At 48.3% G+C, this 22,354-nt stretch overlaps 1 protein-coding gene across 13 annotated transcripts in view; it reads left to right on the top strand.

The window, feature by feature from the left end:
- The window catches only part of Rap1gap2 (RAP1 GTPase activating protein 2), a 223,270-nt gene that overhangs the window by 163,778 nt on the left and 37,138 nt on the right, over positions 1-22,354 (top strand). For all 13 annotated transcript variants that reach the window (XR_009592920.1, XM_060387325.1, XM_060387323.1 and 10 more), the window contains 8 exons: positions 2,207-2,242; positions 5,536-5,580; positions 6,371-6,403; positions 6,746-6,958; positions 8,186-8,289; positions 16,935-17,013; positions 17,769-17,822; positions 20,401-20,484. Coding sequence is in view for 12 of the 13 variants with exons in the window: in XM_060387325.1 (XP_060243308.1) it covers positions 2,207-2,242; positions 5,536-5,580; positions 6,371-6,403; positions 6,746-6,958; positions 8,186-8,289; positions 16,935-17,013; positions 17,769-17,822; positions 20,401-20,484 (648 nt within the window). In the remaining variant the exon portion in view is untranslated. The remainder of the gene's footprint in view (positions 1-2,206; positions 2,243-5,535; positions 5,581-6,370; positions 6,404-6,745; positions 6,959-8,185; positions 8,290-16,934; positions 17,014-17,768; positions 17,823-20,400; positions 20,485-22,354) is intronic.

Here is a 22,354-nt window from a genome sequence, read left to right on the forward strand (position 1 = left end):
CTATTTGCTTAGCTCCATGTTTAATTTTTTTGAGGAATTAAAAGTTATTTCCCCTCCTTCATTCTTTGATTTTGGCCACCTGAGCAACATGAGCTGAGTCTCATTATGATTTCTCTCTGGTTCCTCACGGTTAATGATACAGGGCACTTTCTCCTGTGCTTTCTGTCCATCTGTGTCTCTTCTCAGGGGTGTGTCTGGACACATCTATTTGTGCTTTTTTCCATATGTGTATGTGGTGTTTGTCCATGTTCATGTGTATATACAGGCCTGTGGAGGTCCAGGATCTTCCTTAATTGCTCTCCACTTTGTATATTGAGGAAGGGCTTTCCACTGAACTCAGAATTCACTGTTTCATTAGACTGTCTGGCTCCCCTAATCCCCTGTCTCTGGCTCCTGTGTTTCCACTCCCACTGGCCTTTCAGGTTGGTTCTGAGGTCCAAAGTGTGGACCTCACACTTGTACAGCAAACCTTTTGTCTGCTGAGCCATCTCCCCTACCCCACATTTGCTTTTCTAAGTTTTGGTTTTTTGAGACAGAGTTTCTCTGTGTAGCCTTAGCTGTCCTGGACTTGCTTTGTAGACCAGGCTGGTACAGAGATCCACTTGCCTCTGCCTCCCCAAGCCTGGGATTAAAGGCGTGCTTCACCACTCCTGATTCATGGTTGCTATTTTTAAATGGAACTATTTGTCTTTTTTATTATTGGGTTGTTAACCTTCTTTACATATTCTATGTACAGTCTCTTATCAGAAACATGGCTTGCAAACAAAGTCTCGTAGTCTGTGGGCTGTATTTCCACAGTGATCATGAGGATTAGTATTCATTCTTATTTAAATATTTGGTAGAATGTACAGTCGAAGCCATCTGGCCCTAGGCCTTTATTTGTGGGTAATTTAAAAATCACTATTTGTTATGATTTTTTTTAGACTTTCTGTTTCTTTCTGAGTCAGTTTTCATAGTTTGTGGCTTCCTGTGAATTTGCCCGTTTCATGTAAGTTATTTAATTTTACGGTACATAACTGCATACAGCTTTTGCATTTTTATTCTATGGCTGCAGCTTAGTGTAAGCATCTTTTCTAGATCAGCATTGAAGCTGTTTTGTGTTTTACTGTTATAATTAAGGCAGTGATGAGCACTTTATGGGCGCTTGGCACAGTGTGCAGGGATGAGGACATAGATCGGTAGGGCCGTAGCTGCTGGGTCAGGAGTCTAAGTAAACGCTGCTCTTTCTGTCCTCTTGTCCCTTGTCTTTGTTGGTCCGTGTAAGCCCAGTGTCCTGGGGTCCGTGGTTGAAGGAACGCTGTGTGGTGTGTGCGTAAAGTGAGTGGAAAGGCCAGGTTTGGAGTCTGGGTGCTCTGGGGCCCAGGCTCCACCAGCTCACTGATGCCTGCAGAGCTGGTGCCTGAAGAAGTGATAAGGGCGTGTGTGCTCTCCCTCATTACTGTTACTTTTCCCTCATGTGGGGACTTCCAGATGCCAGGGTTCAGATGTGGGCACTAATGTTGGGGTGGTAAAGTGGGGGCTTCTGAGGGATGCCTGTGTGCCATGGCCTCAGCAGTCTTGCCAGCTTCCTTGTTCCTTTGTTCTCCCTGGAGTTTACACAGGTGATACCAAAGTAGGTTAAAGGTCCGGGCCAATGCTGTTGGGACACTTAAAACTAATTTATTCTTGGACCTGGAGGCCCAGTCAAGTAGGCAAAGTTTCACCAACTTGCTCTAGGTCTCAAAGCTGTGCCTCAGGGGCTGGGACACGGGAGCATACCAGGCCCAGGCTGGGGCAGCTGTGTACTTACTGGGTCTTTCTGTCAGGTGCTGCCTGAGTGTGGTTTTACAGGAGACAGAAAAGGCCACGGCGTCACAGGTGTTGGCCATGTTAGGTCCTCTGTTGGCTGGAATCCTGCTGGAACCTGAGTCTTCTCAGGCATTTTGGGGGACCTGGATTTTCTCTAGCAAACCACATGGCCCCCTCCTGGGAGGGGCCGCACCCTCTAGGACTGCTCATCAGCCGGGGCCTGCTTTATCTCTTCTTTGATTGCATGGAGTGTTCTGGTCCTGCAGGCCTGCAAAGACAAAAATCACATTATCATCGCTCTTGACCCAAATGAGTCTTGTCCCTGGGGCAGGAAGGCTGAGTTTCCAGAGGGTTGATAAAGGGGAGGCATTTTCAGCAGCCCCTCCTACTGACCCCCTCCCCCCCTTATATCTTTCAGTCTGCGGAGTTCTTCGAGATGCTGGAGAAAATGCAGGTGAGTACCCCAAAGGCTCAGCAGCCTCAGGTGTGAAGGCTGCAGGGTTGTGGGTCTCAGTACCAGGAAGTGCCTTGGGGGGGCACCCCGCAACTTGGCCATTGCAGTTGCATGAGTGGCACTGAGTTCATGGGTAGACTCCTGACTGGGGACAGAGGGCCACCCCAGTATACATTAACCCTTGGCATGTAGGGAAAGCTCAGCAAAGCCAGTGATTCTGGAAAGAGCAAGCCCCATCTAAGGGAGAGTTATGTGGAGCATGGGAGGCAGAGCCACAAGGGAGAAGCAGCTGAGTTCAGGCCCCACATCTGCCAACAACCTGCTTGCCGTTTCCAAGTCACTCAAAACAAGTAAGAATAAAAATACCCATTGATATAGGTTTGGAGATGAAATGAGATCCTATGTGTAAATGCCTGGAGGGCGCCACATGAGAGCCAATGTTTGAAGGGGAGGTGAGGGCTGTGAGACCACAGTCTGCATCTGAAGATCCTGCCCTGTGGGTTAAGTGGCTATAAACACTGGGGGAAATTACAACTGTACTGAACATGTATAGACATTGTCTTTGCCATCCTTCCCGGACAAGGCAGCGACACTGTTTACTCCATGTTTATACCTTATGTCTGGAGTTGTAAGTCACCTAGTGATGGCTTGAAGGGCACAGCGGGATGTGTGCAGGTTCTGCGCAGACACTGTGCCCTTGAACAGAGGGAAGTGAATGCCAGGAGTGTTCCTATCCAGTGCCCCGGAACCAGTGCCCCCACCTGGTGTCGGCCGAGACCCCGCCTTAGTTGGCAGGATTGTGACGGAGCAGCTGATAACGCTGTACATATTTCAAGTGCGTGTCTGGGATTGTAGGTTGACAGGGGCGGTTTTATCTTTATGAGGCTTTCAGAGCTACAAGCCTCACTGCTCTCCTGCCCCCATGTCACAGGGCATAACACCCAGCAAGGGCACTGGACAGTATGGTGCTTGTTTCTACTCTAGAGGAGGAAGAGTTTGGTTTACTTCCTTCTCCTTTTTTATATTCTTATTTCAGAGGGAGGTTTGCATAAGGGGCTGCAATTCTGGGAGGGGGCGCAGAGAACGGGTCCAGGGTATCCCTGTTATGCAGCGCAGAGGGTGCTGCCAGGTTCCCCTGAGGGTGGGGAAGGAAAGGGTATGTTAAAGGAGAGTCATTGCTGGTAGTTGTGCCATTACCACGAATAAATTGTTCAGTTCTCCTCTGCGCCCAGCAGTTTGTGGACTGCAAGCTCATTTTATTCACATTTACGGGAACTCATAATCTAGCTGCGGGAAGAAGCCATGTGCAGCAGAGTAGAGGAAGACAGGGTATCATTAAATACTCAACAGCGGAGGAAAGCTGGGGTATTTCCCTGCTGGCCTATGAGAGCGAAGCTCACTGGGGGGGACTGTGGCTCCCTCAGCCTACCCACCCTCACCTGCAGCTGACGTCCCTGCCTCCCTCACAGAACCCAGCCCTGTGGAGTCTGGAACTGCTCTGTTTGTCTGGGTGTGTCTCCCCAGCTATCCCGGGAGCCTCTCTAGGGCCTTGTTTTCCATCTCTCGTTATCTCAGAGACAGCGATGCCCAGCGTGGCTTGGTCGCTGCACCTGGGTAGAGATGGTGGGGAGCAGAATTGTGGTGTGTCAGCCTCCCCCGTGCGTGCCCTGGGCACTGGCCCCAGCAGACTCAGGCTCCAGCAGCTGCCTGTACATCTAGGGAGCCGGCAGGGAAAGAATGCTGCACTAAGCGGCTGGACTCAGCCCTCAGCCCTTAGCCGTGGGTGTCAGCCCTCTTCATCTTGCCATTGTGGAAACTGAGTCTTGGAGCAGTGATGTGGCTGGGTCACGTTGCTAGCTCTGAAGCACTGGAACTGGGATTCTTGAGCCCTGATCTCAGCCCAGTCTGGGACTTTGAAGTCAGGGACCTCCGGGGCCCGTACATCTGAACTTGATGCTCTCTAGCTGAGTGCCCTAGGTCAAGGCATTTCCCCCCTGAACTTCCATTTCTTCTTGGAGGCAGGGAGAAAGGACCATGAAGATAGTACCTACTACAGAGGGTAATACCTGGAGGAGGGAGGGCCTGGCTGTGGATTCAGCCCCCTGGTAAGGTAGGAGTGGCGTGGCAGTGAGGTTGGGGGAGGTTCTTACTCCTGCCCTGGGGACTGTTCCCAGACAGGGATGACTAAGGAGGACCAACAGAACAAACTCCTGACATCACTCCCACCTACCCACCCAGTGCCAACCTGGACAGGGTCTGTGGGCCCACCCAGGCAGTTTTCTGCGGGTGTGTGGGAAGTACCTGTCAGTGGGAGGGGCCTTCCCACACCCTCCTGAACAATGCTTGGGGGGATGACTCAGTCCAGCAGTGAAGAGAAACTGAATCCAGTTCCTCCTGGTTAGCAGGAGCCCTGCCGTCCAGGGAGCAGGGTGTGTGGTTCCGCGCCCAGCTCCCAGTGCTCTTCAGACGCCCTCAGTTCAGACTCTCACCTGTTGCATTCAGCCTCGGGATGTTGTGTTCCCTTCCCTGTTGCACAGTCCAGTTAAATCAGAACCTGAACAGGGTCTGTTGGACAAGGGGCTACGACTCCCAGAGGTGAATTTCCAACAACTGCAGTCAAAGCCCTTTAATTCAGCCCTGGTCATTGAATGTGGATGGGGTGAGGTCTAATCCTCATTCTATAAATGCAGCCAGGGATGCTTCCCGGGTTAAAATAGGAAGCACCTAGCAGAATGAGGACCTGAAGGACCATGCTTCCTGCCTGTCAGTCAAATACCCTTCCTCCAGGAAAGAGGTGGAGCCAGAAGGCAGGAGGACCAGTGTGCGGCTCTGATGCTTGCAGATGTGGGAGCTCATCTCTCCCACTCCTGGTCCTATGAGCTCCAGGAAGTTATTTAGGCACAGAGAGGAAAATACTACCTGCCTATACTAATTCTTCCCATGCCATTTACTGTATAACCACTATCAAACTTTAACCTGCGCTCTGGCAGAAGGCGCTGCCAGCATTCCCACTTGACAAGTGAGAACAGGAGTCACGCCGAGGCATCTGTAACTTGTTCCAGGTCTAGGAAGTGGCAGTGTTGGGACTTGAACATGCTGACCTGACTCAAGCCTATTTGTCCTCTTAGCTGCCCCCCCGCCCCGGCCTCACCTGGGGTGGCACTGGGACTGGCAACTGTGAAGTGCGGGGGATGAGAGGCTGCAGTGCCTCCCAGCCGGCTAAGTGTCCAGGCACTCCTACCCACCAGCAGTGACCTATGCTTATGGGGCTCCTCTCTTCCTTGTTTCCACAGGGGATCAAGCTTGAAGAGCAGAGGCCAGGACCCCAGAAGAACAAGGTGGGAGAGGCAGTTGAGGTAGAGTGGCCAAGTGGGCCCTGTGAGGAGCCAGTGCAGAGGGAGGGCAGGAGGATCAGTGGTTGCGTCAGACTCTTCTCGAATGCCCACCAACCCTGCTTTGCACCAGGAGCCAGTTAAGGACGGCGGCCCTGTTAGGGTTGTGTCTGGTGGGCGGCAAGCGGCCCCTGCCTTGGTGTCTTAAGGCTGCTTCCAAGCAGCCTGGGTGGAGACCACGTGGGACCGAAGGACTGAAGGCTTGGATTGACCCCTTCCCGCTCTCTCTATGCACCTACACAATGTTGAGGGTCATCAGGCTCTGGACCCTGATGGGCCACCAGGTGTTGGCTTCCGGTTCTGTCCCCGAGGCCCAGTCACTTGGAAGGGATTTCAGGGAATAGCCACGGATGACCCCAATCTCTTGACCCTCCTGCCTCTGCCTCTAGAGGGCGGGGATTATGTGCCAAGTCCCCCAGCTGTCTTTCTGTTTTAGCCCCCTAGGAAGACAAGCTAGACATTGAGGGTGACCAGGTCGTCCGTTTTGTGTGCTATGTCTTTGGTTGGTGGGTTTGCATTCAGGTCTATTGATTTGGAGGTGAGTTTAACGAGCCTGGGATGCTGAGTCCTTGGCATTGCCACTAGAAGGCTCTCTGACTCTGCTTCCCTTGAAGTGCTCTCCCAACCCCTGCCAACACATCCCTTCACAGACATGGGTGAGGAACATGGAAACAGTGGTTGGACTCTTATGGCGGTCTGTGGAACTAATGGCCCTATCCTGTCCTTTGTCTTTCAGGATGACTATATCCCGTATCCCAGCATTGAAGAGGTAGGAGCTCCCTCGCTGCACTTCAACCTGTGCTGGGCTCCCTTCCTGAGGAGCTCATGGCCTTTCCCAGCCCTGCATGGGAGAGGGGATCTTGGGCCTAAGGCCTGAGGGCCCTTCCTGCCTTTGCCTCTGTGTCGGAAGCTTTTCTGAGGTTTAACTTGGGGGTCCCAGGCTTGCAAAACCCCCAGTCCCAGGGAAGCTGGAGAAGCCATGGGGCATTGTGTTACTACCCTTGGCCTCAGACACACACCTCCCTTTTCAGAACAGTTCAGATGTGGGTGCGGCCCCTCTCAGCGACAGTTCAGGGTATGCTTCAGGGCAAGAACTCCCCTCTGTCCCCAGGTTGTGGAGAAGGGAGGCCCATACCCTCTCATCATCCTGCCCCAGTTTGGGGGTTACTGGATTGAAGACCCAGAGAATGTGGGTACCCCAACGTCACTGGGCAGCAGCGTTTATGAGGAGGAAGAAGACGACAGCCTGAGTCCCAACACATTCGGCTACAAGCTCGAGTGCAGGGGTGAAGCCAGGGCCTACAGAAGGCACTTTCTGGGCAAGGTGAGCCCGGGGACCTGCCCAGAGGGGCCCTGCTGAAGCGAGGGAGTTGTGGGTCTCTGCTCCACAGCTCCTCTGTCTTCTCTCTCCAAGTTCTGTGCTACTCACTGCCTACCTCTGTCTCACATAGAGTCTTGGGAATGTTATAGAGTCCCCGTGAGGGGTCCTTTTGGGGGCTTCCTTCAGCAAGTGTTTCATGAGGTAATGAGATGGATAGAGGAGGAGATGGAGCTTTAACTGCTCAGGGGTGAAATATGCCCTCCTTGCTCGGATGACTCTGTTTTCATTTGCCCATCTCTCAGACTCTTTCAGGGTGGCCTTCTGAGCACAGAGATTGGATGGTGTCCCCTGAGAATGATTGTTTAGCTATGGCAAAGTTACATTTCCTTAAATACATTCTCGTCTTTCTGGCTTGATTATTTCCCACAGCCCCGAGGCAAGCTTCTGGGACTCTCTAGCCTAAGAAAGCATTACTGCTCATCTGAAAGAGGCTATCTCAAACTTGACTGAACCTCAGGGGGTGTTGTTTAAAGTGCAGGTCCATGGCCTCACTGTGAGCTTGGTGGGCCTGGGAGGTGGGCTCCAGGAAGCCAAGAAGAGCCCTCCCCCATGAAGAGGGACTCTCATTCTTCTTGGGGGCCTCCTAGCTCCCTTCCATGGCCTGAATTTCTTAGGCTGCCCTCTGGGTGAGGAAGTTGTGAAGAGGATTTGAGAGTCCCGCCAGATGTGGAGTTGAGCCTGGCTCTGTCAGCCTCTGGTTGTACGATTGGAAAGGGGATGGTAACATCGTCTCCTCTACAAAACTGTGTTTAGGATTAAAGAGGATAATGTGGCTGGGCGGTGGTGGGAGTCTACGCTTTAACTCCAGTGCTTGGGAGGCAGGAAGGGGTGGACTTTTTGAGTTGAAGGTCAACCTGGTCTACAGAGCGAGTTAAGTTACAGGACAGAGAAACTTTGTCTCACCCCCCCCCAAAAAAAAAAAAAAAGAGGGCAGTGGGTCCCAAGGCCATGGGATGGTGCCTGGCACTTCCCAGGACTTGATGGTTGACAAATATTAATGTCATCCTTAGCATCACTGTTGCCATTAGCACCCTTTTCACCATCACCGTTACCACTGCCGCAGCGCCGGCTTCCAGCTTCCCCCTCTTCCTCCTTTCTGAGGGACTTCCTCCGGGTGAAGGCGGGGTAGGGGGCCGTGTCTGCAGGCTCACACCCTGTTTCTATTCCTAGGATCATCTAAACTTTTACTGTACTGGCAGCAGCCTGGGGAACTTGATCCTGTCCATCAAATGTGAGGAAGCTGAGGGCATTGAGTACCTTCGGATCATCCTCAGGTGGGGCTGCAACACCGCCAGAGACCTCACCTCTCCCAGGCAGAGCTGGCGTTAGGCACGTGCGGGAGGGCAGAAATACCAGATAGACCAGTCCTGACCTGGTTGTACAGGAGGGGCAGTGTGACCCAGGTGTTCCTGCCAGCTGTCTGAGCTCCAGGGTCTCCTAGGCCAGAACTTCTGCAACTTTCCTTGGAAGGAGCTGTGACTCTGAGGAGATGGAGGACAAAGTTGAGATGGCTCAGTGTGGCGTGTCAAGGTGGGACGTGGCGCTGTGTTCTTGGAGAGAGTTGTCCAGATGGCTGCCCCTGCTGGCCACCTAGATGGGAAGGTTGTGTGTGCTGGAGTGATGGCCACAGCAGGAACACGAACCCAGAGTCCTTCTCCCTGAGTCATGACCTCCTCAAGCAAGGGAACTAGAACTGCTTTCTATTTGGTTCAACTAACAGGCTTTGCTAAGTTCCCTCAAACCAGAAACTGTGATGGGCGCTGGGGACAATCGTGACTGAGTCTTGTTCCCTGCTCCCCAAAGGCTTATAGTCTCACAAGAGAGAGACAGAATTTTAATGTATAGCACAGGTGTTATTCTAGTCATTAGCATAGGATGCTATAGGAGCCTGAATCAATCTGTCCGTGGTGGGGTCAGATGTGGTGAAGTCAGGAAAAACTGTGTTGAGTATAACCAGAAACACTTGCAAGTATTTGAAGAGGAACAACAACTTTCTCTTTTGTGTGTGTTGGTGTGCATGTGTGTGCACGTGTGGTCGATGTTGGTGTCTTCCTGTGTTTCTTGGCAGCTTAGTTGTAGAGACAGAATCTGGGGCTCTCCAGTTCATCAGGACTCTCTGACCTGTGAGGCACAGGGGTCCTCCTGCCTCTGCCTCCCTGACACTGGGATTGCAGGCACACATCGCCATGCCTGGCTCTTTGTGTGGGTGCTGGAAATCTGAAGTTAACTCCGAATTGCTTGAGTTAACTCCGAATTGCTTGAATTACAGACTGAGCTATCTCCGCAGCCCCAGGATTAACATTTTTTTTTTCTGCCTAAATTTTAAGCTCTCACTATGGGAGCCTATAAGGACGTGTATAGTGCTGCTTTGGGATGAGGTGTTTGAGGAAGTGGTCAGCATCTGCCTAGCTTTGGTTTGCTGGCAAGTGAGCTCCAGGGGCTGGACAGGTGAGGCGGGTGCTTTGCCAACTGAGCAGGACCTGATTTACCTCTTTTCTCAAAAGGAAGCTGTTGTCTTTGCAAGGCTTGACCTGGGTGAACAACAAATTTGCAAGGCATGGAAGAGTCAGTTAAAAAGTTTCGCAAGTGGGTGGTTCCAAGATCCCTGTCTCTCAATAGGACCTCCACTTAGGTGAGCCTCTGCTCAATACAGTTCTAAAGAAAACCAGATCACATGAGATTTCTGAGGTGACAGCTGATCATAGGGACCTTTTAATTTTTCTTTCCTGACTTTTTCTGAAGCGGGCTCAGAATCCTGACCAGGTTCAGGATGGGTTAGACCTTACTGTGTAGTCAAGACTAGCTCCCAACTCACAATCCTCCTGCCTCAGCCTCCTGAGTGTTGAGGTTGAAGGTGTACGGCAGTTGTGTGGCTCCCCAAAGCTTTGTTTTCTCGTATTATATGCCTGGCTAGAAAAAGGTGTTAGGAACACAGCACACACTTTGACATATATAATTTTTTAAGGTTTTAACCTATGGGATAATTAGGACTAAAATGTAGGTGACATTGAGTTGAAGCTTGAGTCTTCTTAGAGAGCAATGGATTGGAATAGATGTAGTTAGAAACTGTGTTGGGCCTGGTGTCTCATGCCTGCAATCATAGCACTTCCCAGAGCAAGAGTTTGAGGCTGTTCTGGGCTACATAGTGAGTCTCGAGAGGAGATTCTGGAAGAATCTGGTGCTCTTTAGGGATGAATAGCCAGACATCTTTCTCCATAGAGTTGTTTTTGTTTTAAGCCTGTAGCATTTGAAGCCAGTGCCCCCAGGAACCCAGGAAACACAAATGGCTGTCTCACAGAAAGCCAGCATGGAAAAAGGCAATGAGAAGCTGCGCACCAGCCAGGAAGCCGGACAGCCGCAGCGTGGACCTGGACTAATTGCCAGGCCAGCTGGAAATCAGGCAGGAAAAATTGGCTCCATGGCTGCACAGCTTCACCGGACACAAAAAAGGACTTACGCAGAGATGATGATATTCTCTTTCTGCCAGTGACTACTGACCCAGTGTTAGACCTCTAGATTATTTTATTTGGTGTCCCAGATTCATAGCAACCAGCTCTCCAGCCCAAAGCGTGAGCTGAGTGTGCCAGCAGCCTGTGTGTGTCGTGGGACTGCCCACTGGTCACAGGCATCTCTTCTTGTAAGGACCACCTGTATTTCTTTGCTGTGAACCCTGTCTGTAAGCCTTGTGGGGTTTTGTTGTTGTTGTTTTGATTAGACAGTGGCTTGACATTTCTGTTCTAGAGGTCCTGCAAGTAGTCCTGACAGCAAGTGTATTGATCTGCTTTTGAACCATGGAGTAAGTCAAAAGCCTAAGTGGATTTCACTCTGCTGGGCGCATTCACTTAGATTTTGGCCATGAAACTAGGAAATTCAGAGCAAAATAATGCTTTTGAAAATTCACTTAACCATTTAGAAATAATCTCAGTAAATTTCTAAGTAATTTTCAGGCCAGAGAGGAAGTCAGAGCCACAAAGTAATGGACTATCTGTAAAGTAATATCACTTAGGGCTGAGATAGCTTAGTGGTTAACAGCACCGGCTGTTCTTCAAGAGGACCCAGGTTCAATTCTCAGCACCCACGGGGTGGCTTACAATTGTCTGGAACTCTAGTTCTAGGGCTCCTCACACCCCTTTTGGCCTCCATGAATACTAGGCATGCATATGGCGCATGGACAGTCATACACGCAAGCAAAACACCCAGACATATTTTAAAAAAAGAAATGCCATTTATAATATTGTGATGTAAGCTGTATTCAAAGCCATCGTTAGAAGAAATATACTGCTTTACCCAGATTATTGCTGAATGAAAAAAATGATATTTGCAGGTTGCCAGTGCTGTTAATGACTAATTAGTACTTCAGTTTCCTCATGTGTGAAGAAATTATTAAAATATTTGAGTATTCACGTGCCCTAGTGGGTCTGAGCCCCATTTTATAGCCTCTCGATAACGACAGCTGGCCACACTATTATCTAAAGAAAGCAAGAGGAAGGGATAAACAAAGATTAATGTGGAAAAAAAGAATTAAAAGAACTTAAGACTTGGTTATCAAAACACAACATCTATCCAGGAAAGCAAAACAAAATAAATGAATATCCAGTCAGATAGTCAAATTCAGAGGCAAAGAAGCCAGGTATGGTAGTACATACCTGTTATCCCAGCATTTGGGAGGTAGAGTCAGAAAAACCATATTCTTGTTCTAAATTGTGAGCTTGAGACCAGGCTGGGATACCTGAGACTGTATTTCACTCCCCATACAGATAAAAATACACAAAATATACATACAGAGATAAAGTATTGAAAATATTTCAGTGAAGATAATATGTGCAAAAATGTATCTAGATTGACAAAAGGAAACAAAGTAAAGCAAAAAGATACATAGTTGGGGGTGGAAACAGATGCCCTCCTGGGGAAGAATGTATTGCCAAGTTGAACTCAAGATGAGCTTGGACACCCAAATGCACCAACAAGGTGGAGTAAACTAGAAAAGTTCCCAGAGAACTCTCTCCAAATGTTCCTGGCTCTAGCAGATTTTACAGGTAGATATTTTAAACTTCAAAGGACCAGATTTGTGTTATTTAAACTGTTTAAGAAAACATAAAAATATGGGATGCTTCTCAGCTAACTTGCTAATGCTTAGAAAATCCTTGCAAAAATCAGGCAAGTGAATGCCAGTTCGTAAAAAGAAAAAGGAAAGAAATAGGGTCCAATATTTATGAATACAGAGGAATGTTTTAGGAAAAGTATCAGCCTGAGAAACTCAAATCCATGAAGAAAATAAAGAATTCTTACGATAGTCAAGGAAGAATTATTTAGCAATGTAAAGAATAGTTACTGGGGGGAATGCAGTATTTATCAACATTTATTTAATTGTCACCTCATATGTGCTGAGTGCTGGGGCTCGGCCCCATGGCCTGTGCGGGTGCTAGGCAAGTGCTCTGCACTGAACTGCGCTCTCGGTGCCCGCCTTGAATAGTTCATTCCTCTCAGTTCTACTCTCCTCCCTGTGGACATGGGCTTCTCAGGGTGGCACAAAGATAGCTACTGATAATGGTTCAAAGCTCGTGGGCAATGCTTCTGAGTGTGTGTAAGATCAAAAGATTGTTCCAGAGAGGTAGAGGAAAGCTAGGTTATGTGTAATGTTTGGAAGTTCAGATTTTTTTTTTAAATCTCCAGAGTAATAGGGTACTATAGAAGAGGGTCTTCCATGATCAGGTATGTAGCAAGAGTGAGCTGGTTAGGATGAGGAGAACGGCCTGGGGCCGAGGAAAGGCCACAGCAGGAAGGTGGTCAGAGCTGAACGGACCAGCAGCCGTGGTGGGAACTAAACCAAGGTGGCATGTACTGAGAATAGAGAAAAGTGGGTGGAAAGTTCCAAGCACATGGGAAAAACTGACATTAAAAACAGCCAAAATGTCAACAAATGGGAGAGGGATTTGCTGATGATGAAATGCAAATAATGGTGTGCTTTCAGAATGACTTAAACACATGTAAGACTTACAGAGGGATGAAGAATGAAGAGTGTCTCACCAATGGGTCATAAATCGCTGTTCAGAGAACTGAATCAGGATCTCATGGGTAAAGAAAGAGAGCAATTAGAATTACCAGAATGGAAAACAGCTGTTGACATAAATGTAAGACACAGAATATCTGGTCTGTTCAAAGAGTGAGCTGGGGGGCCGTGCCACGGAATGCACCCAGAACAGTGCAGATAACGAGATTAAGTTTAACAAAGAAAGACAAAGCTTGTGGACAACACGGGGGAAAGCCTCTGCCTTTGTCTCAGGACTTCCCGAGGGAAGAATAGACACAGGAAAATAATTACCCAGGAGTAAGAGCTGCGAATATGTGAGAGCTGGAGAAAGCTCACAGACATACCATGGACTGTACTTTCAAAACAAAATGGTGCTGATAGATATGTTTAAGTGAAACAACAGAAATCAAAGCTTAAGTAATGCTATTTGAGGTTAAGGACAACCTTGGAGGTGATGGCAGCTGGATGGACAATAGACACAGGATATTATCTTTAAAGTGTGGGACAGCAGACAAGAACTATTCTAGCCCACAGCTCTAGACCCAGAGAAGTTACCATTGGAGATAAAATTAAACCGGCCAGGCAGTGGTGGCACACACCTGTAACCCCGCAGAGGCAGGCAGACCTCTGTGTTCCAGGGCAGCATGGTCTACAAAGCAAGTCCAGGACAGCCAGGAAAACACAGAGAAACCCTGTCTCGGAAAAACTAATTTAAAAAATTAAAATTTAAGGTGTTTTCAAATGTTAAAAAAAAAAAAAAGAAAAGAAAAAGAGCTGCATGCCTCTCAGAGTCTCTGTAGAAGGATTACTGAAGGATATACTTTAGCCAGGAGAGAAGAGAACCAGGAAGAAGAGGTGCAATTTAAAAAGCAACAAGAAATAGGCAAATAGTATTGACAAGTTTAATTGCTGACTGAAGAAGTGATTTTTGGCAACTTTCAAGGGAAGGTTGAATTAGTATTTATTTATAACAAAAGGAGCAAGGCTGACGTGAGGGAGAAGTCAGTGGATGAAGCATGCAACGGAGTTCCCGAGGCTGCTGGGAAAAATGCAAACACATGTATCGGGAGATGCAGGGTCCAGAGGGATAAGAGGAATAATCACAGCAAAGACACCGAACAGCCTGGCTCGCTTCCATTTCTGATAGCTGCGCTCTGGAGCAAAACCTGATGTGTAGCTATGTTCCTTCTCCTCTTCCCACTTGAAGTTTTCTCCCGAGCCACAGGAGGGTCTTGCCCCTTCTCACAGTGCCTGTGGAGTAGTAATTTCTGAGGCGTGGCAAGGTTTGTTCCGTGGCCACACTGAGCTGTATGTTCTCACTTGGTCTTGGTCAGCAACAGAGAAATGATTTCAGCTCCTCACTCCTCCCTGTTACTTTGTTTATTTTGAATTTGTTTAAATTCAGGATAGAGTGGGGAAAGATGCTGTTTGCTGGGCTCCCTCACAGGCCTTAGCCTACGTCATAGTAGAGAGGGCAGGAGGCTGGAGAGATGGCTCAGTGTCAAGAGGACCCGGGTTCAATTCCCAGCACCCATGTGGCAGCTCACAATCATCTCCTTCTGGACTCTGTGGGCACTGCATGTGTTTGGTGCACAGACTAAAGACAGGCCAAACACACACACACACACACACACACACACACACACACACACACACACACACAGGCCGCTGAGGACTAATGGCCGTGGACACGTACTTGGTAAGGGAGACTCAGGTTTAAAAGTGGGGTCCTGGGCTGTATTGCGACTTCCTGGTAAAGCTATTGCCCAGCATGTGCAAAGCCAGTGGTTCAGCTCCCTTCGGGGAACAACAACAACAACAAAACTCCAAAGCAAACACTGGAAGTTTAGGGAGGAGCAGACAAAGAGCTCAGTTGAGCAGAAGAGTCTGATAAGAATCTTTCAGAAAATCATGGCTAGAACAGGATAAATTGTGAGGCCTATAAAAGATTTGAACAGTGCAATAAACAGAATCAATCTTGTGTTCTTGCTTTCAACAAAAGAGCCCACAAGGGGTGTGAAAAGGAGAATAAAAAGGTCTGTGTATTGTTAGCAAATTTAAAATAATGCCATATAGATTATGCTCCCCAAATATGGCAATTAATTTATAAGCCAACAATAAAATGCTTGAGGGGAAAATAATCTTGTATTTGGATTTTTTAAAAAGCCCTTTAAATAACTCATGGGATGGAGAGGAAATCACAAAAGAACTGACAAAATATTTAGAACCAGATGGCAATAAAAACACTACCTATCAGAGTGTGTGGGATGAAGTTAAAGCGGCGATTACACACAGATGCAATCCTGCAGATGTGTTTGCGAGAGAGAAGAAAGACTAAGCGAATAAGCATGTGGGCTGGGAGGCCAGGAAGGAGAAACTAATGGCAGAAGAGAGAAAGAAGGAGATGCTGAAGATGAGGACAAGCAGGCAGGTAGAAGGCGCACAGGAAAAAGGTGAAATGGCTCCCGTGGCTGAGAGCAGAGAGCAGGGACGATGCAGGCGGTTGACGGGTGCAGCTGAGTGATGCAGGCGATTGACGGGTGCAGCTGAGTTGGCGGAGTGCTTGTTTAACACGTGAGAGCCGGGGTCTGGCCTCAGCACTGAGGAGTGAAGCAGAAGCCCCACCTGTGCTAGGTCACGGCTTTGTGGCAGCAATAGCCTGAGGTCATAACAACGGCATGTCATATCAGTGCATGCCGTGGGCGCTTGGGTGGGAAGTTGTAAACTATCCAGAATGATTCAATAAAGAGCCAGCTGGCCGCGGTGACACACAGCTTTAATCCCAGCACTTAGAGAAGCAGAGGCAGCTAGGAGTTCAAGGCCAGCCTGGTCTGAGTCCAGAACAGCCAAGGCTGCACAGAGAAACCCTGTCTCAAAAACCCAAAACAAAAGAAAAACCCCAAACAAACAAACATAACAAAACCCCCAAACAAACAGACAAACAAAACAAAACAAAACAAAACAAAACAAAAAACAAATATGAAAAGAGTAGAAAACCTATGTTTTCCACTAAAGAACTGTAAAGGGGCCTCTTACAAAGGGTAGCTATCCCAGAGACATCACACAATCTGGAGCAAATCTTTAGTGAACTGAAAAAGGGAGAAAAAAAAATCTACGTGTCACATACATCATTTCAGAAGACAGGTAGCTATCCTGTGATTTTGTTTGGCTGAAATTGCACCTTGTTATGGAAACCTGGCAAGGGAGGTACATGAAGAAAAAAAAAAGCCAGCATTGTTCTGGAGCATAGATGTGTTCTAAATAAACTGCCAGTTAAATTCAGGAGAATACTGAAATTTCACTCATGGAATGAAAAGATGGCTTAACAGAGTTACAGCCCACAAGGTTAACGGATTAAAAATCATATGATGATCTAAGCAGATGCATAAAGTGTTCTGTGAAACTCAGCACTTTGATAATGTGCTAAATGAATCAGGGAACGGGCTAAATTTAGAATCTGATGTTGAATCCCTTTCTTAAGCAGATACCATCCCATTTATATTTTGAGTAAATCCAGATTTTCAAATATTAGATTATCTTTCACGCAGGTTCATTTGCATGTCAAAATCTAAATATATCCAGAAACTGGGGGCCACTTCTATGGAAAAATTAAAAAAAAAATAAAACAAAACAAAAAACCCTCCTAAACCAAAGGATAATGGTGGCCTTGAAAGTGGCTAACTTGCTGGCTGTCTCTCCAGGTGTGACCTCTGGGTGTCTGCCACCCTGGGGGCACTTTAGTGTGGTGTCCGTATCCCCAAGGCTGGCTGGGGGGGCAGACCTGGTCCCAGGGAGATGGAAGCAGGACCCCTGTCTGGTGCTGCCTCAGAGGCTTCCTGCGGTCAGCCTTTTAGACGTGTGCCCTCATCTCTCCCGTATCTCACACAGGTCCAAGGTGAAGACAGTGCATGAGCGAATCCCCTTGGCTGGACTGAGCAAGCTGCCCAGTGTCCCACAGATCGCCAAGGTGAGCACCAAAATTTAAGAGAAGGTTTGTTTTTTTTTTTCCTGTCAGCCCAGGCTGCCTCTGGGTTGGGGGTGGGGGGGCACAGCCCCTGCCTTTGGGAACTGGATGGCTACCTTCCTCTTTGCCTAAATGGGGTGAGGTGGCTCATAGCAGCTGCCTCCAACTGTCCTACCTGTTTCCAGCTCATCCTGGCACCTGAAGCTGTTTGGGGGAAAAGCCTGCTTCACTCAGGAGACTGGAGGAGTAGGAAGGCGGAGCTAGTCATAGTTGGTGCCTCAAAGGAGGAGGGTGGTGGCCAAGTGAACTTTCACTGAGGCTGAGGGTGACCCAGATCTAGCCATGCCCAGAGGAGGGGACTGTCGGGAGGCAGAGACTCCTGTCAATGCATGAGTTATTGGGAATGAGAATGGAGTCAGCACAGCGGAGTCAGAAGGGAGGCTGGCTGGGCCGGGTTGGCCTCGCTCTGTGAGAATAGGAATGCCAGCAGAACTGTGCCTTTGTGAGAGTTGGGGGCAGGGTCATGGCTTTTTGGCATTGCCCTACAGTCAGAATGGAAATATTTCTTAGACTTCATCTTGTGGCCCCTTCCCCCTGCACTTTATTGTGTGACCCTAGTAAGGTTAGTAGATTGTCCTGGGCCCACATTAGTGGCAGCAGAATTTGAACCCTGTGTGCTTTGCCCTTTCTGTGGGCAGAAAAACCTGTGTGTACTTTATAGACCTGGCTCTTGACCTTGTGTTTTCCTTCCCTCTCAGGCTCTCTGTGACGACGCAGTGGGGCTGAAGTTCAGCCCTGTCCTGTACCCCAAGGTGAGATGCTCCATGTCCCTGTGGGCCAGTTGACCCTGGCTCTTCAGCTCGGCTCTGCATATCTGGGGCTTCTTGCATCATGGAGAAGTCATGTGGGGTCTCTGATAATCTTCTATGTCTTTCTCTTTTCTTACTTACCCCTCCACAAACGGGTACCCTGGGAACCATCCCCAGTCATGCCTGGGCTTCCAGCCCAGCTGAGTGGTCCCTGGCCTGCTGTGAAGGTTGGTGGGGGAGGGTAGCAACTTTGCTGTTTCTCCCCAGCTATTCTTCTCTAAGTCTAGTGTTGGGGTTGGGTATAGTCTATCTATTCCTGGGGATCCTGTCACCCTGACCTCATGGAGGTCTGGGATACAGAACTCAGAAACACACTAGGAAGTTAGAGGCCAAACCTTGGCTCCCGTTGCCCATATTACTTCAGCTCTGAGATCCTCTAAGCCTTGATAGCCTTAGTTAATAAACCGGTGGCTCTCTGATATTGACTCTCTTATGACTGGCCTGCTCTTAACCTCAGTTCTGGTATGGGGATGAGCACAGGGAGAAGCAATAATAACAAGACAAACCAACAAATGCAGTCCACAGCAATTACAGTGTGACAGTGCTTAAATCACCCACAGTGGAGAATTGCTTGAAACTGCCCATAGGGAAAGGCCCCGTGTACTAACTGCTGCTTCATGAGGTAGCAGCCTCTGGGAGGAAATGGAAACAGAGATGTGTTTCCGTATGGCTTCCGCTTGACCAGCGCTGCTGCAGCTGCAGCTTGCCGGGGTCATCTCTGTCCACCCCCAAGCCTCAGCCCTGCCAACCAGGAGCAGCAGAGATGAAGTTTCTGGTTGGGAAGTAAGGCCTTCGCCCTGCTTCGACACTCAGGACACCCTCGACCACATCTGAAGTCGCTGCCGCTGGGCACAGCACTCTTAGAGTCAGACGTGCTCCGGTGGGGGCAGAGCTGGCGAGTCCTCAGCTGCACAGACCTCTCGGATGCCTCTTCGTCGTCATTTCAGCATCCACAGACTTCGGCAACAGACTGCACAGCAGAGAACACTTTCTGTCGTGCAGGCTTGCTACCTTTGTAGCCCAAGTTGAGTTAGTGAGATCTATCAACCAGTGAAAGCCCATCAAGAGGGCTAACTGAACTCAGGTTTAGCAGTTCTTATCACAACCATATCCATCGGGAGGCTCCAGGACACTCATTTATAGGTCTGCCTGGGGAAGCCTCAGGGGCCTGGTGGTACCAGAAGAGCAGCTGTCCTCTTGCCATCTGTCTGAGGCTGGCTGATGTCTGGCTGAGATGTGACTATGTATGAGGTGTGTGTGTGTGTGTGTGTGTGTGTGTGTAGTTTCACACGCACAGTTTACATTGGAAGGCCTCCATGGCCACTGCCTTTCCCTGTCAGGGCAGCTATCTATGGAGGACAACTTACAGGGTGGCTAGCAGGGCTCTGAGCAGGAGAGCTGAGGGAACGCCTCTTTCCTCAGAAGGCCGAGGCCTTCACAGAGGTAAAGTGTATGGCAGCCTGTCACAGGCCACGTATTCCTGGTTCCTTTCTCTAGTCCAGCGCCTGGGCAAATCTTCTGTTGTGTTGTGGTGGTTTCCCCATGGAACTCAGGTAGTCTTCTCTTCCTCATAAACTGGTCAGCTCTGATATTTCTGGAGGGCTCCCTAGGTGAGGATGACAGTGACAGCTGCTCTGTGCTCACTGCTGTGTGTGTGCCTTGCTTTGCTGGATCTCCGAAAAGTCCACATCTGCCTTTGACAGAGGAGGGGCTGGAGCATAGAGATGTTGGCTGGTCACTGGACACTACCTTGTTCAAGGCAGTGGATTCAGATTATACTTCAGTGTTTGTGACCTCATGTACCATTTCTGTGAGGCAAAATCGAAGCAGAGCTAGAACCTATGGCCAGGTTTACCCTTCCTTCCTTCCTTCCTTCCTTCCTTCCTTCCTTCCTTCCTTCCTTCCTTCCTTCCCTCCCTCCCTCCCTCCCTCCCTCCCTCCCTCCCTCCCTCCCTCCTTCCCTCCCTCTCTCCCTCCTTCCCTCCCTCCCTCCCCTCCCTCCTTCCTTCCTTTCTTTCTTCCTTGTTCGTTTCTTTGTTTCTTTCCTTCTTCCTTCCTCCCCCCTTCTTTCTTCTTTCCCTTTGCACATCTTTTTAGAGTGCACTTATGAGTTGACATCTGGGTAGAAGGAGTGACTTGCTCAAACTTACATTTCTTAAGAGTTCAAATTAGAGCAGAGCCATCCTTGCTGACTGTGCAAAGATTTAGCTTTATTTGTTCATACCATAAATAAAACTGTGGGGTAAAGTGAACTCGTTGTGTCCCAGCTGTGCCTGGACCTCTGCATGGGATCAGAATAGGAGGTTTAGGGATTGCTGGGGAAGGCCAGTTTTTAGGGGCTGGTTCGGGTCTTGGAGCAGTATCCTGGTGTGGGGTGAGCTCTTTGCTGGTCCTCCTCTGCGTGTGTGGCTGTCTCTTCTCTGGGCCCATTCTCTGTTGAAGTAGGCGTGTCTTTTGTTTCTTCCTTTGCATCCTATTGACATCAATCTTGATTTCTTTTTTTCCTTTCCATATTTTTTAGGCCTCTCAGATGATTGTGTCCTATGATGAGCATGATGTCAACAACACTTTCAAGTTTGGGGTCATTTATCAAAAAGCCAGGCAGGTAAGCACAGGTTCACCCTGGCCGCCATAAACTCTTGTTTATGACTTTGTATTATTTCCCTCCCAAAGTACAAAAGGGTCCTGAGCTAGGTCCCTTTTAAAGATACTTTTTATTCTTAACTAAGTGTGTGTGTGTGTGTGTGTGTGTGTGTGTGTGCACATATGAATGCAGGCACCCATGGGGTACAGAAGAGGGAGCTGGGTTCATGGGAACTGGGAATAGACAGATAGGCAGATGTGAACCATTTGATGTGGGTGCTAGGAACTAAATTCAGGTCCTCTGCAAAGAGCAGCAAATGCTGTAACCACTGAGTCGTCTCTTCAGCCCTACCTCTCCCTTTTCAATTAAAGCATTTAATGTAGTCTTTCATTTTAGCTTAGTGCACCAAGCTAACCTCGGTATCTTCATATCTATGTCATTGTTCTTTGTTCTCCTTCCTGTTTGCTTCTCCTGGAGTTCAGCTGGGTCCCTCTCATCTCCCAGTTTCTTCCACCTTCTAGTTACACACCTCCCATCACCAGCTCTGTTTTCCACCATCACTGAGATCACTTCCTCTTTCATGACCACAAACACAAACATATATGACTACACTTTTTTTTTTTTTTTAGTTTTTGATACTGAGTTTCACTATATAGCCTTGGCTGTTGTGAACTTAACTTTATGGACCAGGCTGGCCTTACAGTCAGAGATCTGCCTTCCTCTCCTTCCTGAACATTGGGGTTAAAGGTGTATAACACATAGACTTTTAAATTTGGGTGCCATATGTGATGTTTCTCTTTCTGAGCCTGGCTTGTTTTTCTTAACATAATTGTTTTCGGTTGCATCCATTTTCTTGCAAATGTCATAATTTCAGTTTTCTTCACGGCTGCATAAAATCCCATTGTGTGATATTTACCCATTTACCTGTGGATCGGCATCTAGGCTGGTTTCATTTCCTGGCTATTGTGAATGATGTGATCATAGACATGGATGTGTAAACCTCTTAGTTATTAAATGCTCTGAATACAGGTAGAGCATCTAAAGCATAAATTGGATTGGAGGTAGCTGAATGTTCAAGGAAGGCCATTACACAAAGGCCTGTGAATTGTTCTTTCAGCTTATGCTTAGCTGTGGGCTCATCAGTCACATGAAAACTCAAACACAGAGAAGGGATGGGTTAGCCTAAGCTCTTCTTTTCCCACCTTCTTACTCCCAGTTTCTTCTCATTCAGTGGGAGAGCCCCTTTGGAGCCCACTGACGTCATGATGAAGTCAGGCACGCTGGAAATATTTGCACCACGGAGATTAGGAAAGGCCAAGGCTTCTGCTTTCTCCCTTGCAAAGCCAGTTGTCAAAGATGAAAGTTTCACCTGCATGCCGCTGCTGCCCACCTCTGTCTCTTGTCGCTCCTTACATGCTTCTTTGGAATTATTTGGCCAAAATCATCTTTCTTAAAGTGAGATTCTATAAGATGCAAGCTAATGAAGTGTTTTTGAGCAAAGTCGTGTGTGTGTGTGTGTGTGCCTGCTGTGGAAAAACTAAATAGTCAAAGACCTGTTAGTACCTTGGTTAAACTTAGTGTTTTTTCACGTTTATTTGACCACAAACTTTCTATCTTCCCTACCTGTTTTCTATAACGAGCATTTACTAATATCCCAAGCAGAATGGTCAACCGGAGGTACCAATGTTTCCTCACCCAGGTTCTGTGAGGAGATTCCATGCTCATTTCTGCTTTGTATCCAATTACCTAGGTTTCTGCTAATGGTAGTCATTGATGCTGTGGATTTTTTTTTTTTGCGTGGCCGTCTCTTTCTTGGTTAGCTGTTTTTTTTTGTCTGAAGATAGTAGACCACAAAAGACCAACTATGCTTCAAAGCACTAATTGGGTGATG

The sequence above is a fragment of the Meriones unguiculatus genome, chromosome 7 (genome assembly GCF_030254825.1).
Source record: "Meriones unguiculatus strain TT.TT164.6M chromosome 7, Bangor_MerUng_6.1, whole genome shotgun sequence".
NCBI classification, from domain to species: Eukaryota; Metazoa; Chordata; class Mammalia; order Rodentia; family Muridae; genus Meriones; species Meriones unguiculatus.